This window comes from Astyanax mexicanus, chromosome 5 (genome assembly GCF_023375975.1).
Source record: "Astyanax mexicanus isolate ESR-SI-001 chromosome 5, AstMex3_surface, whole genome shotgun sequence".
NCBI classification, from domain to species: Eukaryota; Metazoa; Chordata; class Actinopteri; order Characiformes; family Acestrorhamphidae; genus Astyanax; species Astyanax mexicanus.
In genome coordinates, this window is record NC_064412.1 from 33,839,873 (window position 1) to 33,862,069 (window position 22,197).

The following is a 22,197-nucleotide window of genomic DNA, read 5'->3' on the forward strand; positions in this document are numbered from 1 at the left end:
CAGTAAAAGCTTGACACACTTCCCAGTCTCCAACAAGTAGATGAAAGTTAAAAAAAAAAAAAAAAGTAATATTTGTTTTGTGTTTCTTTTGATTTTTAAAGTAACTGAACATATAATTTTAAACAACTATACATATAAACAAACTCTGGCACTCCTAGTTGTTTGCAAGATTAATGTATAAGCCAGATAAAAGAAGTCCTACAGATTGATGAAGTTAAAGGAAAACGGAGGTTTCTGTCTTTGTCCTCTTCTCCACATGAGAAGAGATGCCCAATTATGGTAAAATAAATAAATCATATTACAATATTTTTCATTTTCACAATACATATTTATCACAATAATTGTATTGGCATCAAAATGTAGCAGTAGTGACATGCTTAAAAACACTATTTAAACACTCTATTTAATTATACTGAATACAGTAATTTTTATTCCAAATCTTGCAATTCATCAATTTTTACTGGATTATTGTGCTTTCAACAATTATATAATATGTAATTAAATTAAATGTGAAGTTGGGGCAGTGTTATTTAAGCACTGATGATATACTTATGCTAAGTATATTGTCAATACAATCATTTATCCTTATATGATAAAAAAAACATTTCCAAGTCTGAGTCACATTATATCTCAATACCTACTCAAATAATACAACTACACTAGATACAAAGTCTCTTTTTATTTGAAAGCCATAGTTTTGTAATTTGCACAATACACTACTTGAGGAGCAGCGTGTAATCTGTTATTAAGCCTATTTGTTTTCTTCCTTTTCTTCTTCTTGGTGTCCTGGTTTTCTAGCTTTTACCACCCCATACATACAAACATACTTATACTGTGTCTGTGTAGACTAAAATTGAACATTGGAATGATATTTATAGAGTGAAGTACAAACAATTCATGTAAAGAATACCTTTTCAACTTTTAAGAAAGTGGATGGACAGATCATGCATAGGGCCTGTTTTGCAGCTGGGGACACTTTAATGAAATTAGATAGAACAAAACAACAACGAATAAAGCTGAATGCTTTAGTTCATGGTATTCATACAGCCAATGAGCAGATATTAATTTTATATAAAATATATTTTTTATCCTATAAAAAGGCTCTCCAAGAATACTTCGAAAACAAAATATGCTACTTTATTCCTAGGCACTTACAGCAACCAGCCATAACATTAATACCAGTTACCTGTTTGTATAGGTTCTCTTGCTGCTCCCAAACTATATTTGACATACTGAGACATGGACTCCCAAATATCTCTGAAGATGTTCTGTGGTGTCTGCCACCAAGATTTCTTCACATTGGTGAGCTTTGGGCTCCCCTGACCCTGTCACTGGTACACAAGTTTAGGTACAGACTACTGCATATACTGGGAACACCCGTGCTTTGGGGTTGTTTGACTCATTCTTGTCTTTCCTTCTTTTAACACGTCAGCTTCAAGAACTGATTGTTCACTACGCCCTGTAGACGCCTATGTGACGGGACAGCACATTTGTACTGTGTCAAAGGTCCAGGTCTGTGGTTGGAATGGCAGAGACAAGGACTTTCTATCATGGACAATGATTGTCATCCCATTGCACACTGACATCAAAAATATGAGTGTGTTAAGTAGAGGAATGCTTTCTTAAAGCTGCTCATCAGACAGACTGAGAGGATCTTTTATCCCCAGTCATCAGACTTCTTAACTCCTTCCACCGGGGACGGGACCAAGTTAAAACCAGTCACACTACATGGACATTTACTCAACCACATTTTTTATTTACATGGACATTTACTCATAGATGGCTATGCACATATTTACATTATTTATGCACATAAACAACTCTGGAAAAAATTAAGAGACCACTTCTAAACCACAGTCTCTAAATCAGTTTTCTGACTTTTTATAGGTTTATGTTTGAGTAAAATGAACATTGTTGTTTTATTTTATAAACTACGTACAATATTTCTCCCAAATTCCGAATAAAAATATTGTCATTTAGAGCATTTATTTGCAGAAAATAAGAAATGTCTGAAATAACAAAAGGATGCAGAGTTTTCAGACCTCAAATAATGCAAATAAATCAAGTTCATATTAATACAGTTTCAGAAATCAGTATTTGGTGGAATAACCCTGTTTTTTTTCACAGTTTTCATGCATCTTGGCATGCTCTCCTCCGCCAGTCTTACACACTGCATTTAGATAACTTTATGCCACTCCTGGTGCAAAAATACAAGCAGTTCAGTACAGGTATATGTATAAGCACACCAGCTTTTTTCTTTATTTTATAATCAATCTCATTTTTATTGCTCGCTTTTGTAGATTATTTATTGTCCGTTAGCACCATCTACTGCACTGTACGAGAATATCTATGTCTATCCATCTATCTTAAGCAGCAAAGATTAGTGAATTTACAACTTGTAACTCTCAAAACTGAATTAAAACTAAGAGTTTATTTTTTTGAACCATCAGATTATTCCTTTAATCCAATCTTGTCCATATATAAACCACCAACATAAATAAAACCACAGTTCAGGCTGTTAATAATAGTTCAAAAGGACGACAATGAAAAAGAACAAAGATGTTTTAAACCCAGGACACAATCTGTTCTCTTGGTTTAATGGGTAACTTGTAGAGAAGATGGCCATCGTCTGGTTCCATGGTACCGGCAAGTTGCAGATGTTTCCTTCACAGCAGGAAATGCAGACCTGAAGAATTTAAACAAAATTTTACACAGTTAATTCCAGTTTATACACTAGCCCTCTACTGATATTCAATAATAACACTATAATACTATGTTATTCCACATGCAGTATTCAGGGAAGCACAATCACTGCATGCGATTAAAAAAAGATGCTTAATTTAATGCAGAGATGTTTTAGCTCTAGATGCATAAGCTCTTGTTACTCATTTAATGTTGGTACAACTGTTTTAAAGTGCAATTTTCTCAGGATTCTTCTTTCCTACTTGATATGTCATCTTGAACTTAACCACAAATTTTGGTAGTAGAAGGTTTTCTGAACATTACATTTAACGTTCTTAGAACATTTAATCTGTCAGGTTTTGGTAACAGGATTGTTGGAATTCAAATTCTAGGACCATGCTGCTTGTCATCAGCAGCCAGAGTCTGAGAAAGCAGAATTGGTCATGCTGTCTCTGGATGGACAGATGGCGCTCTCTCCTCACAACCCAAGTCCTTCCTGCTGCTGTCAGGCTGCTGTCTGACTTTACAACCAGCACTGCGCTCAGAACACACTCAATCTTAATATGCTAATAAACCTTAATAATGTACCATATCTACATGTGCAATACAGCGTTTATGTACATTTGATAAACAGTGCCCTCAATAATTATTACCTTGTAATATAATTTTAAATAATATAGCACAACAATGCAAACAAAGAGAAAAATCTAAGCTTTAATTCAAGTGCCTCTATTTTATGGGGGGAAAAAAAAATCATGCATTAAGAAATATATCTTTTAAACACACAACAAAATGGTAAAACTTTAAAATAGAAGCTAAAAGAAGGACAGTCTAGAAGAAGTAAATCCCAAAAAGAAAAGATAATTACATAAATAATAATTAAAAATAATAATAATAAAATAAAATAGAATAAAAAGAGAGAAAAAAGAATTAACCCTCCTCCCCCTCAACCCCCTCAATCTTTAGCTTAGTAAAAGTCTCAATAAAGGTAATAAAAGGTTGCCATGTCTTAAAAAACATTTTAGTAGAGCCCCTCAAGCTAAACTTATTTTTTTCCATACAGAGAAAAAAGGAAACGTCCTTTAGCCACAATGAGAATGAAGGGGGGGCATCTGATTTCCAGCTTAAGAGAATCCTTCGTCTAGCTAGTAATGAGGCAAACGCAATAGCTTTACACACCCCAACTGTACATGCAGGGATGACCTCAGGCTCACAAAAAATTGCCCACAGGGGATCCGGATCTAATTTGTAATTAAACACCTTTGAAAGAGTGAGAAAAATATTTAACCAGAAATTTTTCAAGTTTTTTTCATGACCAAAACATATAATAAATGTTTTTTTAACCATCAATGTCATTTTTTATGTTGTTTATAAAGTGGATAAAAGTATCTAGGAATCTTTAATTAGTAATTCATCACTTCCGGTTTCCCTGGGGTATAAATATGGTGTTACACAGAGGCCCATTTCTCTTACTCACTATTAAATATGGGAAAGACATGAGAACACACTATTTAAGTAAAGCAGATGTGTCCTCCTTCATAAATCACACAACACAACTGGAACAGTGACCAACAAGCCTGGAAGAGGACGCTAGTGTATCTCTCCACCACGTGCAGAGAACCACTTCATGCCCACTGTTAAGTATGAGGGAGGATCGGTGATGCTGTGGGCCTGTTTCTCCTCCAAAAGGACCTGGGAATCTTGTAAGGATACATGAGATCATGAACTCTGGTGGCATCTGCCTGAAAGCTGAAGATGGGTAATCACTGGGTCTTTCAGCAAGACAATGACCCTGAACATGTGGCCAAATCTACTCAAAAATGGGTCACAAGTCACAAAATCAAGCTCTTCTCATGGCCATCTCAGTCTCCAGACCTCGACTCAATAGAAAAGGTGTAGGATGAGCTGAAGAGGAGAGAGCATAAGAGGAGATCCAGGACTCTGGAGGATTTAGAGAGGTTGTGTAAATAGTAATGGTGGAAGATCCTTCTTTCTGTATTCTTTTATCTTGTGAAGAGTTATGGGAGAAGAAGTGCTATCTTTTGGTTAAATAATGTACTAACACCAGGTGTGCCAATAATTGTGGCATGTATATTCTTTGTTAAATATGAAAATGGACAGTGTTGGGAAGTAACGGATTACATGTAACGGCGTTACGTAATCAGATTACAAATTATAAGTAACTGTAATCCGTTACAGTTACTGCTTCAATAAATGGTAATCAGATTACAGTTACTCTGCTAAAATAAAAGGGTTACATTGCGGTACTTTCCTATTTTTGCTCTTCCAATCCAACACTGACAAAACGCAAATAACATTTTGCGGTGAATACGCTCTGATATGACAGGGAACTCTCTGCCCCTCCTCCCGTCTCGCTGCACACACACACAGGGAGGAGGGGCAGCGGCTCACAGCGGCTCCACGCTCACACAACGAGACGAAATTAACTGACATTTTGGTCAACGAATAAAAACGAGACGAAAATGTTTGGCAGGGACGAAATCCAATCAGAACTGATTTAGGTCTGTGAAAGGTAGGGACCAGTTAGGAAGAGATCCAATCACTGGTACTTTACCGAAGGTGGAGTACCCGCCTCTCCTGCAGCAGCGCCGCGCGGAATTAAACTGTCGATACGGAGCTCGACTGGAAGTTAACTCGACAGAGTTCAGCAGGGAGAGAGGGAGAGAGAGAGAGGGGAGAGGCGATATATTTCTCTTTTGACGTCGCGAAAAACAAGATAACGTGTAAACCGCATGGAGCGACTCCATCTCCGGTAAAAACACCACTAATCTTTCAGCTTCTGCAGACCAGAGTAACACAGATCTCCATGCAGAGATCAGCGTTTTAATACTGATGTTATTTCATGAGCTGATGTGTTTAACTCAGCAGTGCACTAAAACACAGAACTGATACAGAACCCTAACTCATTAAGATCAGATCATCTGTTTAGTCTCACAGTGGGAAAGATATAGCTAGTGTTAAAGCAGCAGCAGGTCAGAAAGGAACTCAATAATACAACGAAAATAAAACAATAAAATAAGTGAATCTATGAACCCAAAAGTCTGTGTAAAGTTCCTTACAGCACTTTCTCATAAGTTTCTCACTTTAACTCATGAAGTCTCTCTGTACATCCTGAGAGCATCTCTACAGGACAGTGTGTGAATGTGTGTTCATTTATAGACTGTAGCTCCAGTAGGTGTGCTGGGTTAGTGCTGGAGATAAAACTAGATCCTTTAAAAGTTTTTGCATCTACAGCTCTGTTCAAACTATAATTTAACTATTCAGATGTTTTATGACCTGATTTCTAGAGCAAAATTTTAAATGTAAAATATGTATAGTCACACACCTACAATAATAATAGTAATAATAATAATAATATACATTAAATCATATATAAATATATTTCACTTTCAAACATTAACAATATTACTCAAGTGGTTATTAAACGTTTCATTTCGTATACATGTAGAGTTAATAATTCAAGGGAACTGATGAAAAAGCATTTACATTTACACCCTTTACATTTTAGTCAACTAAATTTACTGTAATTTTAGTAGACTATATTCTTATGACATTAAGTCGACTAAAACTAAAAACATTTCAGATGACTAAATTGTGACTAAAACTAAATACTATTTTCGTCACAAGACTATGACTAAGACTAAATCAAAATTTGTTGTCAAAATTAACACTGGTGGCAAACCTGCAAATAGATAGCTTACAGTTGTTGTTACATTGTTTGGTTTTAAATGGTTTTATCATCAATTTATAGAAGTGTTTTATAAAATTGTTTGATGAAATGGTTTCATAAGTATTTTTATAGAGTGATTGAAAAGGCTGTTTTATTTGTTTATCTATTTGTTAACTGGAAAGAAAAATAAAATAATAATATGCAATATGTGGTTGCTACATTCATTCAGGCTTAAAAAAATGACAATATTTAAAGTAATCCAAAGTAATCAGATTACGTTACTTACTTGAAGTAATGTAACTGATTACGTTACAAATTACATTTTGAGTGATGTAATCAGTAATCTGTAAGGGATTACATTTTAAAAGTAACCTTCCCAACACTGAAAATGGATGACTTCTGTACAAATATTTTGACAGTATGCTGGTCTGTTTTTCCTTGAAGTCATCAATAAAAATCATTTGGGAAAAAAAAACATTTATTTCCAAGAAATTATTTATGTCTTAGTCAGGATTTTTTTTAACTTGAGTTTCTTTTTGTCAAGTGAGAGTGCAATAAAAAAATGATTTATTTTAAGGCTTTAAAAACATTTTATCTAGCTAATAATTATGAAGGGCGCTGTAAATATTCTCCAAAGATCTTTTGACATTTTTTTTTATTTATCATAGTTAATATATTGTTAACACTTTTCTCTGCTTCTGTTTGCTTCCCTATCGCTTTGTTGCTTTAACAGTGCAAATTCACCCACAGTGGGACTAATAAAGGGTTATCTTATCTTCTTAAATCTTAAATCTGGTGTTTGAAAGAATTGACTGGTTGTACCATAGAGCCTTCTTGCTCCACACAGCCAGTGGACACACACTGGTCCCGAGCCACACAGCGCTTCGTCACAGACACACTCTCCCCTCCGGCGTTCATCTGGTGGCGCGTGTAGCAGAACCTGGTGTCTTCACAGGATCAGAAACATTACAAAACAAAATGAGCTTTTAGAAGAGGAGGTGGTAGTGAGAGAGAGAGCAGCACACAATACATCTAGCAGAGAAGACTGATACCAAATTAAAGGTGCGCCCATAAACCTACAGTGGTATTAAAAAGTTTGGGCATCTCTGATCATTTTCATGATTTTACTATGTAAATCATTGGTTGTTCAGATCAGCAATTTCAGTTAAATATATCATATAGCAGATGAACACGTTGATGTGAAGTGAAATGACGTTTGCAGGATTTACAGAAAGTGTGCGATATTGTATTTTTCAGACTATTAGGCTCACCTAAAATCCTTAAAATTTCCCAAAAATCGTCAGTGCACCTTATGTATGAATTCTATCGGTTATGTATTAAGGAGCAGTAAAGCCACTCCGATGAATTACAGACTATAAGGAAGTTAGTGCTGCTAACCAGGGCTGGGAATCGCTGTTAACCTGGGCTGGCTAAGCTGCTAACCAGGGTTGGGTAGCCTGGCTAACCACGGCTGGCTTGTGCTGATAACTGGGGTTGCTAGTGCTGCTAACCACGGCTGGCTAAGCTGCTAACCAGGGTTGGGCAGCCTGGCTAACCACGGCTGGCTTGTGCTGATAACTGGGGTTGCTAGTGCTGCTAACCACGGCTGGCTATGCTGCTAACCATGGCTGAAAGAAAATTTTATTTTTTAGGAAATTACAGTATTTATTTACTTAGGCGCTTTCCCTGGTTTCCCCATTAGAAAAACTTGGAAACTTGGCAAGGAGAGGTTGTATGGGAGAGAAACGCAGAAGAAGCCTTTTCTGAGCACACGCCACAAACAGAGTCGCTTGAGGTATGCTAAAGCTAAAGCACATTTAAACAAGCCAGCTTTATTTTGGAATAAGGTGCTGTGGACTGATGGAACTAAAATGAGTTATTTGGAGGGCAGATATTTATGCATGGTGGAAAGAAACACAGCATTCCAAGACAAAAACTTTCCAAAACTTCCTATCTACAGTAAAATCTTGTGGTGGTTCCATCAGGCTGTGGGGCTGTGTGATCAGTGCAGGTACTGGGAATCTCGCTAAAGTTAAGGGGCACATGGATTTCAGTAAATAGCAGCAGAAGTTGCACCGGGGCTGGATACTGAATATTATTAAAAATCTGTGAAGGATTAATAAAACAGTATGCAACCCAGTATCCAGATTACTACAGCTGGATTGGTGAAGGTCTGTGAGCAAACCTATAATACAACAATAATCTATTGTCCATTATTAAACTAAAAAGATAAATCATATACAAATTAAAACAATGGCATTATTCAGGAAGCACAGACAGACTACACTGTTCACTATATGCAATCATCAGTTGTTCAAAGGTCTGCAATTAACACATAATTAAATGGATGGAATTGCTCTATATGTACTACTATGAGCAGCAGCAGTGATTGGCTTGGGAGAATTAGGGGTGTGCTAAAATTGAGCTTTGTGATTGGCATCAGCAATCAACTTGGAAATGAATCAGTTTTCTCCATTTCCCCAAGTACTGCTCCTTTTCACCAATCCTTCTTCTCCATCCATTCATATTGGTCACATATTTGGATGAACCAAGGTGTCAGCCTGACCTTGGGTCACATACAGATAAACTAGACAAAATAGAGATGTACCGCCAAACAATGGTCTACTACGCCATCTAGTGTTCACTATCAATTGTTTACTTTTACAGATTTACTTTTTTTGAATTTTTTTTTTGGATAATAAACAATACAATTGTCATTTTAAAACCTTTAAATGCCACTGACATGTCAATATGTAAGGGTGCTGCCTTCTGTTTTCTATACACATCATGGATCACGGTCTAGGGTTCACAGCTGGGTCTAAAAAATGGCGCAAAATCTGTTACTATTATCTGAAGACTGCCGGTACGAATCTCGGATTTTGCTACTTTTCAGAAGCTGGAGTTTGAGAGAGCACAATCAGCTCTCTGGGTGTGTAGATGGTGCTTTTTCCCCTCAACATTCTTAGTGTGATGCTGGTTAGCATACAGGCATCAATTAGCAGATGTATCAGAGCTAGGTGGCACTGGATGCCTATTGATGCTGCATTGGCAGCAGTTGGAAAAGAGGCAGTTTCTGACTTTCCATGTATAGGAGAAGGCATGGTGTTGGGGGTATAGAAATCAGGGGTTTTAAGTAATGAAATAACAATACTTTGTTTCATTACTTTAGTAAAAAATTTGGTTATCTATGCTTTACTAGTATAATTATTAAATAATTTTCATACAATTATCTCTACCTATTTCATTTCAGAACTTGAGCAAAATGTTCCAACTAAGGTTTACCTTTTATGTATTTGTCTTGTATTAAAATGCATTCATGTTCAATGGGCATATGTGCGTCTGAAACAGGTAGCCTAGTGCATCCAAAAATATTTTCAATATTAACATTTTAATATAATATTGTAGTCATTATGGCTTTTAGAAAAAGGTGTTTTGGGGAGGAGGGTAGTGCACTATAGGACCCTGAGCCTAAGCTTTAGTCTTTAACAGCATATTTTCCCCTAACATTACTTTTACTTTTGTACTTTAAGTAGTTTTAAAACCAGGCCTTTTACACTTCTTCAGTAAAAAGCTTGAGTTGATACTTTAACTTCTACAGAAGTATTTTAAACCCTAGTATCTGCACTTCTACTTCTACCTGAGTAATAAATGTGAATACTTTTGACACCTTTGCTAGTGACAGGGGGAGTTCACATGAATGGGGAATGGGGGTAACTGGTCTTGAAAATGGAGCAAAATAAGAAATACATTATTTTAAATAATTGCATGAAATAGCAGCTCCTTTATATAATGACTATTGATTAATTCACAAAATTAGGACACCACTGGACCAGTCATTTTGTGTGAGTGTGTGTGTGTGAACTTGTTTGAGTACTTTTAGGGCAGAAGTGGTCAGGAGCCCAGCGGTTGCAGGAGTAGTTATCTTCAGCCTCCTCACAGGTAAAGCATTTAAACCCTCCAGGATACGGAGTGGCTAGAAACACAAATGCCTTGTTATAAAGGTCCATATCATCCACATCACACAGCGGATTTGCATGAACAGTCAGTGGCCACTTTATCAGAAACACCTACTGTGCCCACACCTTTTCCCACCACCCACTGAGAGGACATTTTCATTACTACATTTTGTAATGTAACAAATGAGGAATTTCCTTGATATTTCTGAAAATGTTAGACAAATACATTTCTATTGGATGAGGATTCAGGAAGGGAGTTGACTAATTCTACAGCCACAGATCTGATGGTGAAACCTCATGGTACCTATTGTGACAAGGACAATAGGAAAAAGTAAAACTAGGAAGGAATCAGTCAGGCAACCACCTACTAAATCATTCTCTTTTTTGGATGGTTTATTGATGTTTCCTTACTGGTGCACCTGTTGTCACTTCCACAAAAGAGGTTAATTTCATTATGTTTTATTTAAATCGCTTATTAAAAATAATACAAGATATACAATGGCGTGAAAAAGTCTGCTTACAGATTTCTTCTTCTATAAAAAGCACTTTTTAAATAATGATTACATTTTTTAAGGGCCAAAATTATCCAAACTAATCCAGCCACTCCTGGGAAGGTTCACCACTGTTCCACATTTTTACTATTCATGAATAATGGCTCTCATTATTGTTCGGTGGAGTCCCAGAACTTTAGAAATGGCTTTATAACCTTTTCCAGGTTGTCTAGCTTTTGAGTATCTTTTGGTCTACTTCGCTTTGTCAGACAGGTCTTATTTAAGTGATTTCTTGGTTGAGGACAGGTAGACAAGTGTGATCAACTACAGTTAATTTATGTTTTAACCCAGGGGGCAAACACTTTTTCACACAGGGCCATGTAGGTTTAATTTTTTTTCTCCATTGAGTTGTCCTTGACTAATACAATTTAAATTAGTTTGAGGATCTAAAACATTTAATGACAAACATGCAAAAAATAAGAAATCATGAAGGGGTCAAACACTTGAGAGAGCTGTAGAGCTGGTGTTTGGTCATTAGTGCTGGTACCTGATGAATGGAGCTTAATGATGTCCTTTAGGGTGAAGTCATGGGACAGAACTGCTCTCAGTTTAACAGAAAGAAGTGTCACTAGGAGAAACCAGGTGAGGCTAAACCAGAGCACCATGACTGGGCGATTCCACAATTACCCAGCATTCCATCCAGCACCCGAAATCATGTCCTACAAATCACCTGGAATCTGAGAAAGAGAAACATCAGGTAAGAAACCTTAACAGAGTACTGGACATCTGAGCCTGCTAGAAGCAAATTTAAAGGTATAAAGCTATAAGCTTTTTTAGACATAAGCATAATAAATCCCTGTAGTGTGACTGGAGTGAAGTCTACCTAATTGCCATGAACTAAGGGCAAAAGTATTGTTTAAAATATATATACAGCTCTAAAAAAAATGAAGAGAGCACTTCAGTTTCTAAATAAGTTTCTGATTTTGCTATTTATAGGTATATGTTTGAGTAAAATGAGCATTGTTGTTTTATTCTATAAAATACAGAAAACATTTCTCCCAAATTCCAAATAAAAATATTGTCATTTAGAGCATTTATTTGCAGAAAAATGAGAAATGTCTGAAATAACAAAAAAGATGCAGAGCTTTCAGACCTCAAATGATGCAAAGAAAACAAGTTGATATTCATAAAGTATTAAGAGTTTAGAATCAATATTTGTTGGAATAACCCTGATTTTTATGCATCTTGGCATGTTCTCCTCCACCAGTCTTACACACTGCTTTTGAATAACTTTTTGCCACTCCTGGTGCAAAAATGCAAGCAGTTCAGTTTGGTTTGATGGCTTGTGATCATCCATCGTAGAACGTAAACAACAAATAAAAAAAAATTGTACTGAAATTATAATCTACTAAAAATAATATGCTTACTTTTGAAAACTCAACCCAAAAACTAGCAACTATTATTGCTGTAATGTTACATTTTAGTGTAAAGTCTACTGACATTGTTTTACTTTAACTTTAATTGTACTAGTATGACAAACAGAAGTGGTGGTGATGCTGCAAAGACTGAAATCCTGCTAAATTATCTGAGTAAATCACTATGAATTATTAAAGAAGAACAAGATAGAGATAGTTAGACAGAAAGTTAGAGAAAGAAAGAGGGGGGAAGTTCACACTGTGGGTGAAAGCTAAATCATTAGCGTGAGCCGTTTCACACTGAGCTCACAATAAGCAAGCACATCTGCTGCTGCATCTACTAATACTACTACTACTACTATAAAAACACACACAAACACACACTCTCACACATAGATGTAAATATCCAGGAAATATTTAAAAAAATACCATGTGATTCCAGTTAGTAAACCTAATCCCATATTCATATTCAGGAAGAGTTTAGAGCTTCAGATGGTCTGCTTGTGAAAAATCACACACACACACACACACTGTGAGCGTTAAATATTCATTTATTACGAGTAGTGTGATCTAACAATGGAATATTTGCTGAGTAGATCGGAATCATATCTTTCAAGCGCCAATGTGGATCTTAACATATCTAATATATTTAAAGGTTGTATTTAAAGTAGCAGTCAGTGGGCCCCATTTTAGTGATCAATAGGAGATTTAAAACGTGTTGGTGTGTCTTTGGTATCATAAGGGCGAGAGAGAGATACAGAGAGAGAGAGAGAGATATACAGAGAGAGAGAGAGAGAGAGACCAATGACGGGAGGGAGAGAAAGTGCTGCAATTTAAAAAAAATGGCTAGTGGAACTGATGGCAGGGAGACAGACACATCTTAGCAGAGTTATTTTATTTTGTATTCTGTTTATTGTTGATGTAAAAGCTGGATTTGTGTGTGTGTGTTCTTGTGTGTGTTTAACGAGTAGGGGTGTACTCGTGGTGAGCACGTTTCTTATAGATGTTGCACCTGAATAGCTAAAATAGGTATGAATGGGTGATTATTGACTGGGTTTAAATCAGCACCTGTGTTTTCCGCCGCCAACATAGAAACATGGCAAGAATTTACTTTAAAGCTCCACTAGGTAGGATTGATTTTTTGTGCTCGTGGGCTCCCCCTACAGTTGCAGAGTGTAATAAATGTTTCAGGCGGATTAGTTTCTCTTTCTCGTTTTCTGGCTTTCACAGACATATTTGGTCTCTTTCCAGCTTCTGCCAGAGTGTCTGTATGTTAGTTTGTAAAGAATGAACTAGTAGTCCTTGTAGAACTGTTAGAACTAAAGGTTGGAAAGCAGGTCACAGTTCTCGCGAGCGTTGCTCGCGGCCGCCTCGGAAAACTTACAGAGTCTGGTTTGAGCTCAGAGGAGCTCCGGCACAGACACGAGAGGACCGCTATTCCTCGTATTACACCTCAATGGAGCGCTGTAGTGAGTTTCAAGCTGTAATTTTACTTATATATCAATATCAATAATCAAGGAAATCCTACCTAGTGCTGCTTTAACACTCCTCACTTCTAGACCACCACGCCCATCAGTCAATATGTATTCATAAACTCCAACGCAGCGCAGGCACAATGTGTGAAAAAAGACTGTTGACAGGGTGTAAGAAAAAAAAAAGATCATTGCGACGCGCCTTACGCAGGGTGTAAGGTAGGGCCCTATATGTTTTGGCGAGAATGTGTAATTTCACAGAGTGTGATCAAAAGTACTTTTAAAATGTCTTTATTTAGAGAGAATGTGTCTGGTTATTAGTGAGAATTCTGATTAACTTTCTTTATCTTGAAAATTCTAAGTTCTAATTCTGCATTTCTTTGATTTATCAATGCATGAATAAGCAGATAAGATGAGTTTGCCGTATCTGATATCTCCATGTTCACAGTAACTCTTGTACAGTATCTCACAAAAGTGAGTAAACCCCTCACATTTCTGTAAATATTGCATTATAATTTTTCATGGGACAACACTGAAGATAGGACACTTATATGTAATGTAGTAAAGCTTGTATAACAGTGTAAATGTGCTGTGCCTTATAAATAACTCAACACACAGCTAATAATGTCTACACTGAATACAATGAATACACTGGCAACAAAAGTGAATACACTGTTAAATTTGGTGTTTTGTGTACAATTCTCTCATACTGACCACATGATATTCTAAATTTCACTTCATGGCAAGACAACTCTCAGAGGATGTCAGAAACAGAATTGTTTCTCTACATAAAGATGGCCTAAGCTATAAAAAGTTTTCTAACACTCTAAAACTGAGATCCATCACAAGGTCTAAGGTCATACAGCAGTTTTCCAGGATTGGTTCCATTAACTCCCTAGAATGTAGTCAACATGTTCAGCGTAATATACAGAGGTTGGCTTAAAAAAATTAGACAACATTGCTTCAGAGCTTGAAAAAGTGGGATGTCAGCCTGCAGTGCTCAGATCATTCACCACATACTGCATCAACTCTGTATGCCACTTTCTATGGCACACTCCTATAAGAAAGCCTCTCCTGAAGATGAAAGCCTGCAAACAGTTTGCTAAAGACAAGCACTCTAATAGCATGGATTATTGTGACCATGTCCTGTAGTCTAACAAGATCAAGATAAACTTGTTTGGCTCCAATTGTGTCCAATATGTGTGGTGTCGTCCTGATGAAGAGTCTTTCTTACAGTCAAGCATGGTGGTGGTAGCATATTCTCAACACACACTCTCAACTATGACATTCATGCACATACACAGCATATTATACTGCACCGCAGATTAGATTACTCCAATTTATTATCATGCCCCTCTCTCTGACAGACAGTCAGACAGATGTAGACATCTCTCATTATGAATCATATGTTGGAATGTTGAGCTGAATGGTATGGACATAGAATATTATAACGCAATTTAAATGCTATACATTTCAGTCCAGTACGTCAAGAAAAACACTGATAAATCATAAGTGAACCCCTGTGGTGACAAAATAATACATAACAAAGGTAACCTAACTAAAACGTGTTTGGGTCATGTAATTGTTTTGGTGCATTCAAACCAACCTAAAGAAATTAATTTTATATAACAATTTAGACATAAACTAGGGCTGGGGGATATGGGAAAATCATGAATAATAATACAATAAAAACAATACATTTTATTTATATAGCGCTTTTCAAAATCCTCAAAGACGCTTTACATACAAAAATAAGGCACAAATTGAAAGGCGAAAATTACAACAACAATAATAAGGGACAGTCTTTAAGTTGAACCCAAAAATAATAATATAGGCAGTTCTACCAATGACAAATTACAATTTATATATATATATATATATATATATATATATATATATATATATATATATATATATATATATATATATATAATATAGTTTCTACAATTTTTCTAAATCATAATATATATATTTGTTTTAGCAGATATGATATGATTTTTAGATTAAGAAGAAAAAATACAAAAGCCACAGAAATACTGCCAAGAACACTGATAATGCATGTCTGTACCTACAAGCATGCACCCTAAAATTAAAATCAGTCAGTGTCAGGAGTTGTGACTAATTTACATTGAAATTTCAGAAATAGGTTTAGAATAAAATGAATATTATTTGGTGAACTGTCTATGTAAGAACCAGTTAGCTAAATAAATGTAAAACCAAAACATGTAAAAACAAATTTCTCAGGACACATCTTTTATTTTCTTGCTTAAATACAGGTGGTTAAAAGATAAAATGCAAGGTATATAATGTTACAATAGTTTATAAAGTTATATTGGGGAGTCTGTCTGTAATTTATAAATATGTATATTGACCTCAGCAGATATTTACATGTGCAATATCGGATATCAGCATAGGCACAGAATTCCCACATTGGTGCATTCCCAGTATATGGTATTCTTGTAGTCTTGTATTTTTAGTCATGGTTGTACATAGTGCATATTTAATATACCAAGAAATATATTACAACCAAATTAATTAAATCCTAACATGACAAAATAACACAAAATTGCAAATGTTCAGTTCAAATCTGTTTACTGTCACTATTGTGACTATGGGCACTATTATTACATACTTACTATTTTTTTTTTTGTGTAGGTGCAATATCACTAATTTCTGCTTATCACCACACACATTCTAGGGAACATTGTTTCCTCATATTTTATAGTTTTAAGATACATATTCTCTTTTTCTTTATATTTTGTTATCCTTTAGACAAATATGTATTTTTCTGCTATTTTGTAATGTTCTGCTGCATTACGGCGAACTGTTTCTGTCATCTCTATTTGTGTCCGTTTCTTGATGACTTTCTTGATTAATGGGCCAATAGAAACTCTCCACAATTCCCTAAAATAATCTCTTTTTACACTGAGGTACATTTAAAGTTTAGAAGGATCTGTATCTCTCCTGTAAAGTTGCCTTTTTGAAAATACTTGTTTTTCATGTTTTTCTTTTCTTAGTCACATGAACGCTCTGGTTTACCCAAACACCCACAGAAACATTGATTTGAACATAATTATCAACACATTTGAAAGAAGTCATGGAATACAATTTTGTGTAAACAGGCCCAAAACATTACTTTTTTAAATATAAAACTTTATTAACTTTCAGTGGAAGTTAATGTAATTCAGGTTTAATATTTATTCAGGTAATTTTGGATCATTTCAATTGGTCCGTTCATCGAAACATTTGGACACAGTGTAAGAAAGTGTAGGTTTCTCTGTTCAAATTATGTAGTGAAATAAATATTTGAGATAATTTTTCCATTTTTTCTATTTTACCACGTTTTTCAGTGGACAGTAAGGGGTTAATGTAACAAAATAAAAATCAGCCTAATCCGCACCCCATGTCCAAATCACAATTAATTTACCCTACAGCCTCTGTGTGTTTTACACACAGTACAGATCTAATACCGTACCAATATCAGTAAATAATATAGAGTAGTGTACACATTCTAACATACGCCTTTTAACACGGACATTCTCCCTCATAAATCCATTTAAAAACAGTATAAACAAATATAAATAATCTCAGACTTACCGTTCAACAGCTCAGTTTGTATCTCACCCGCAGCTCCTCACCAGCAGCTCCTGACCAGCAGCTCCTCAGCCGCAGCTCCTCACCAGCAGCTCCTCAACCGCAGCTCCTCACCCCTCGCTGTACTGCCAGCAGCTCCACCAACATCTCAGCTCTCACTGGAGTGGCGCGGAGGGGGCGTGGCAGTTTGGGTGTGGCAGAGAGGGAGCTGTTACATTGGGGGCGTGGGCCATTGGCGTGCTCTTTTTAGTGGGCGTGGTCTATGTGCATGGAGAATTAGTAAATATACCTTTTAAATTCCACAATGATTAAAAATGATTTAATCGATTTATTTAAAAAAATAGAGATAATTCAAATAATGTTATAAAATGAAAGTAGGGCTTGGAGGTTAATCCAATTTATTTTTTAAATTAGTTTTAATTCAATTTTCAAAATGGGATAATAAAAATTCTACATCATCTTTACACATAAAAGCTGCCAGAGTGAATCTTAGTAGATAGGAATCGGTAAAGAACTCTTATATGTGGCAGTGATTTTCACACTTTACACTTCTCCTCAACTGAAATACAAAAACGTTATATTGAGGTTAATTTAAAAGAAACAAAATAATAAAAAAATAATTAATAAATTAATTAATTAAATTTAGTTTAAAATAAAAAAATAGCTTGTGTATTACTTAAATTTGCTGTCTGTTTACAAATAAACAACATAAGTTGTTATGTAATTATTAAAATTCGTAATAGTAACTGAGAATCATATATTTAAAAAATACACTAAATAGTGAACCTGTACAAAAATGTAGTAAAACATGAGAACAAGTTCAAACTTTTGTCAAACAGCCCACCTCCATTCCAAAATACAGCAATTTTAGCTGATGCTAGTGATAGGGGCATAGTTTTTACCCATGCAAAGAAACTGGTGTCTTAACACCATTAACAAGCTCAAAGTATCTCCACACCTCATTGGTAGAAATATAAGTGGCCTGACAATATAACGAGGCACTAATAACTTTAATAAACTACTAATGCTGTGCAACACTATGCTCCTATCTATAGCATTTGGATATTCGACAAAAGCTTGTTCTTGTTGAAATTTTTCACCACACCCCAGGTCCATTTCACATTAAATTTCTCCTTTAATGAAAACGTACAGGTTGCTTTGCATGGGCAACATTATGCCCCATATGCCACTTGCATTGTAAGCCTGCTGGGAGCATCGACTAAAAGCCCTGTATTTCAGAATGCTGGGGGAGAATGAAGGTAAGCTCTTTGTCTAAAGTTTAACTACACCATAAGTCCATTTCATACCAGATTTCTTCTTTAAACTTAAACTTGAAGTTACAAATAAATCTTAAATTGAAGCTTTGCTTGTTTGATAAAAAGTATTTATAGCCACTGGTTCTAGGTAATGGAACAAGTATGCCTTTAGTGTTTAGTGTTTCTGATCATTTTCATAGACATCAGTGTGAGAGTAAATAATCATATTCTATTAAAAGATTGGTGAACTAACAGTGACACTAATTCACTCTATTTACCTTGTGTATGGAATTTATATTTATATTGTTATAGGGCCCCAAATAAAACCCTGAGGGACTCAAGGTATGCTAAAACAAATGGTAACTCAAAATAGTTTTGTCTTCTATGATTAATAGCTGAAACGTAGCTTATCATTTTTCTTTCATTTTTACATTAAAATGTGATCACTGTATTTTGTTATTTCATGAATGAATGAATGACTTACAGTAAAGAAAACAGATTTCTCATACATTGTTTTTGATGCATGGTTACTGTTTTTTTTTGGAACAGTTTAATTAATTAATGGATTGTAAATCTAAAAGAGTAAATCATGGATTTACATGGAATTACATGGATTCACAAACAATTACAATTAAATTTGAGCAGTAAGTCAGAGTGTAATATTTGAACTGATATCTGTGTCGATTCAAAAATTTATTTAGTCATTAGTTTAAAATTGGAGATACCTGCTTTCTTTTTGGGACAGTGGTAATATGTACTGAACAAGAACTAAAAAACTTCAAACATCACACAGGAATGACCTCACACTATATTTATATACATAAGAGCTTTGTCCTGCATACATCAGATTCATTCATAGCTTTAGGATGATCACAAATCAGTCGTGGACTGTTGAAGGGTTTGAAAGGGCACCTACTGCATGACATGAGGCCTCAACAAACTTGAGGCGGTGTGGCTAAACCTGCATAAAAGGACAAAAAAAGGGGCGCAAGTTTAAGAATGGGACCATGTTTTTCCAACTTTGTGCCATTAATGACAATTTACTTATGTCTTTTTAACTTCGATTAGAGTTCGTCCTATTGTGATGGGCACCTACAGTGGTGTAAAAAAGTATTTGCCCTTACAGATTTATTTTGTTCTTGCATTTTTGTCATACTTAAATTTTTTAGATTATCAAACAAATTATTATTATTATTATTAGACAAAGATAACCTCAGTAAATATAAACATTGGTTTTTAAATGATTATTTTATTTATTGAGGGAAAAAAAAACTATCCAAACCAATCTAGCCCTTTGTGAAAAAGTTTTTGCCCCTCCAGAAATTAACTGTGATTAATCACACTTTTTAGAAAGCTGAGTTCAATTTCACTACTAACCACAACCAGGCCTGATTACAAACCTTTAGAATCAAGAAATCACTTTAATAGAACCTGTCTGAAAAGATGAAGCAGCTTAAACATCTCAAAAAACAACACATTATGCCCCGAACTAAGGAAATTCAAAAATAGAAATGGCTTAATTTTAAGGCTTTAAGACTCACAGTGGACCACAGTGAGAGCTGTTATTCACAAATGGAGAAAACACGGAACAATGGTGAACCTTCCCAGGCGTGGCCGGTCAATCGACATTATTCCAAAAGGGCATGAACAACTCATCCAGGAGGTCACAAAAGAACCCAGAACAACATATAAAGAACTGTAGGTCTCACTTACCTCAGTTAAGGTCAGTGTTAATGATTCAATGATAAGAGAACTGGGTGAAATTGGCCTCCATAGGAGAGTTCCAAGGTTTAAAAAAAACTGCTGACCAAAAAGAACACATAGGCCAATTTCACATTTACCAAAAAAACATCTTGATAATCCCCAGGACTTTGGGTAAATGTTATTTACTGTCCTGACAAAAGCCCTCGAATGAGGCTGAATTAAAATAATTCTGTAAAGAAAAGCGGGATGAATTTCCTCCACAGAGATGTGAAAGACTCATTCCCAGTTAATGGTAAAGCTTGATTACAGTTGTTGCATCAAAAGTGGCACAACCAAGTTATTAAATTTAGGGGGCAAATGATTTTTTCACAGAGGACCAGATTGTTTTGGATATTTTTTTCCTTCAATAAATAAAATAATAATTTAAAAGTGCTTTTTATATTTCCTCAGGTTATCTTTGTCTGATTTATAAATTTGTTTAATAATTGGAAAAATATCAGTATGACAAAAAAGCAAAACAAAAGAAATATAGGGGAACCAATACTTTTTCACGCCACTGTATAGAGCACCACATTACATTTAATCGACCAGAAGTATCTTCTTCATTAGAGGAGCAGGTACCTAATTGGACACTTTGTTGTTTTTAACCTGTAGGAGAACATTAACCCCATGCAGCACTGTATTGTATACTATTTTCTCTACTGAAAATGGAACCATTTGGAACACTGTCTAGTAGAGTGCCAAATAATTCAGAAATTACAACACACATTTTCTGTTGGAAGGGCAAAAGGGCATTCATAGATAGGCACTCATTAAGACACATTAGCACATTTTCTTGGTATAGAGGGCATATCATGATCATAATTTACTGCAAGAAGGAGTACCCTAGAATATACTTGATTAGCAAGGCAGTGAATAGTGCACTGTGTCTCTTTTTTTCCGCCACTCTAGGTGGTTCTTTGGTGACACATTTCCCCTCTGGCACCCACCCTTGCATCTACACCAGTGCCTTGGGAAGATCAAGACACTTTTAGAAATCAAATTTCTGTCCATGTTTAGTCAAAAGAACTGCAATAGTTTCCAAAGGTTTCTGGTGGACCACACATCAACTCTATGGTGGATCATTTCCTCTGTTTCTGAGCTAATTTTCACCTTATCACAGCAGAGTTATGGCCTGGCAGTTAGAGGGCATGTTCGGTGCAAAATACAGCTTATAAATCTGCCCTTGAGTGACTGGAGAACTCACAATGTGGAGATAAAGGAAGGGAAGCATGTACTCCTCCAATTAGTGCTCCTCTCCCATATATCCTGGTGAGAGGAAATGTAATTCAAGGGGGTGATTACTACATTATTTAAAGTGACATATGCACAGGATATTTTGTCCTGTACTCCTGAAGCCTAGGCTTTAATTGAAGTGTAAGAAACACCTGCAGCGCTGTTTTTAATTCAGACCTTAAATCAGTTTAAGGAGCGGCCCTCAGTGCCTGAACTCTGAATGGGGCTATTGAACCAACACTCGTCTTTTTTCAGTCATCATGCCCCGAACAGTTTGGATCAAAGCAAGAATCTGATTAAAACTTAACTTTCAAAGACTGGCCCGCTTTCATCTCTACAAACACACACACTCAATCCCTTCTCGTATCCCTTTGACCTTTGGATTAGACTTGAATTCCTAAAACAAGCCGAAGGATTTCAGGATTTAATCCAATTTCAAAAACTGGAACTGACTACTGGTGAAACAATCACAGATACAAAGATATGAGCAGAATCGGTCCTGTGATTCGGTAGTGTAGGCATGCCAGTAGGCATTGGATAATTGGAAAATATAAACAGTATGTAGAAAAAGAGTTCTATTTTTAGAGGTGTCAAGTAATGAAATACAAATACTTTGTTACTTTATTTAAGTAGAAATGTTAGGAATCTACACTTGACTGGA

The 22,197-nt window shown here is 35.6% G+C and overlaps 1 protein-coding gene across 1 annotated transcript; it reads right to left on the reverse strand.

Moving 5' to 3' along the window:
- Window positions 1-1,078: 1,078 nt before the first annotated feature.
- LOC103039745 (ly6/PLAUR domain-containing protein 6) lies at window positions 1,079-17,528 on the reverse strand. The gene is made up of 5 exons (XM_007257543.4): window positions 17,305-17,528; window positions 11,368-11,557; window positions 10,248-10,346; window positions 7,196-7,320; window positions 1,079-2,686 (listed from the first exon to the last, which is right to left on the reverse strand). Exons 2-5 carry the CDS (start codon window positions 11,483-11,485, stop codon window positions 2,519-2,521), a joined length of 510 nt encoding a protein of 169 aa, XP_007257605.3. The 5' UTR covers window positions 11,486-11,557; window positions 17,305-17,528; the 3' UTR covers window positions 1,079-2,518.
- Between the last annotated feature and the right edge of the window lie 4,669 nt (window positions 17,529-22,197).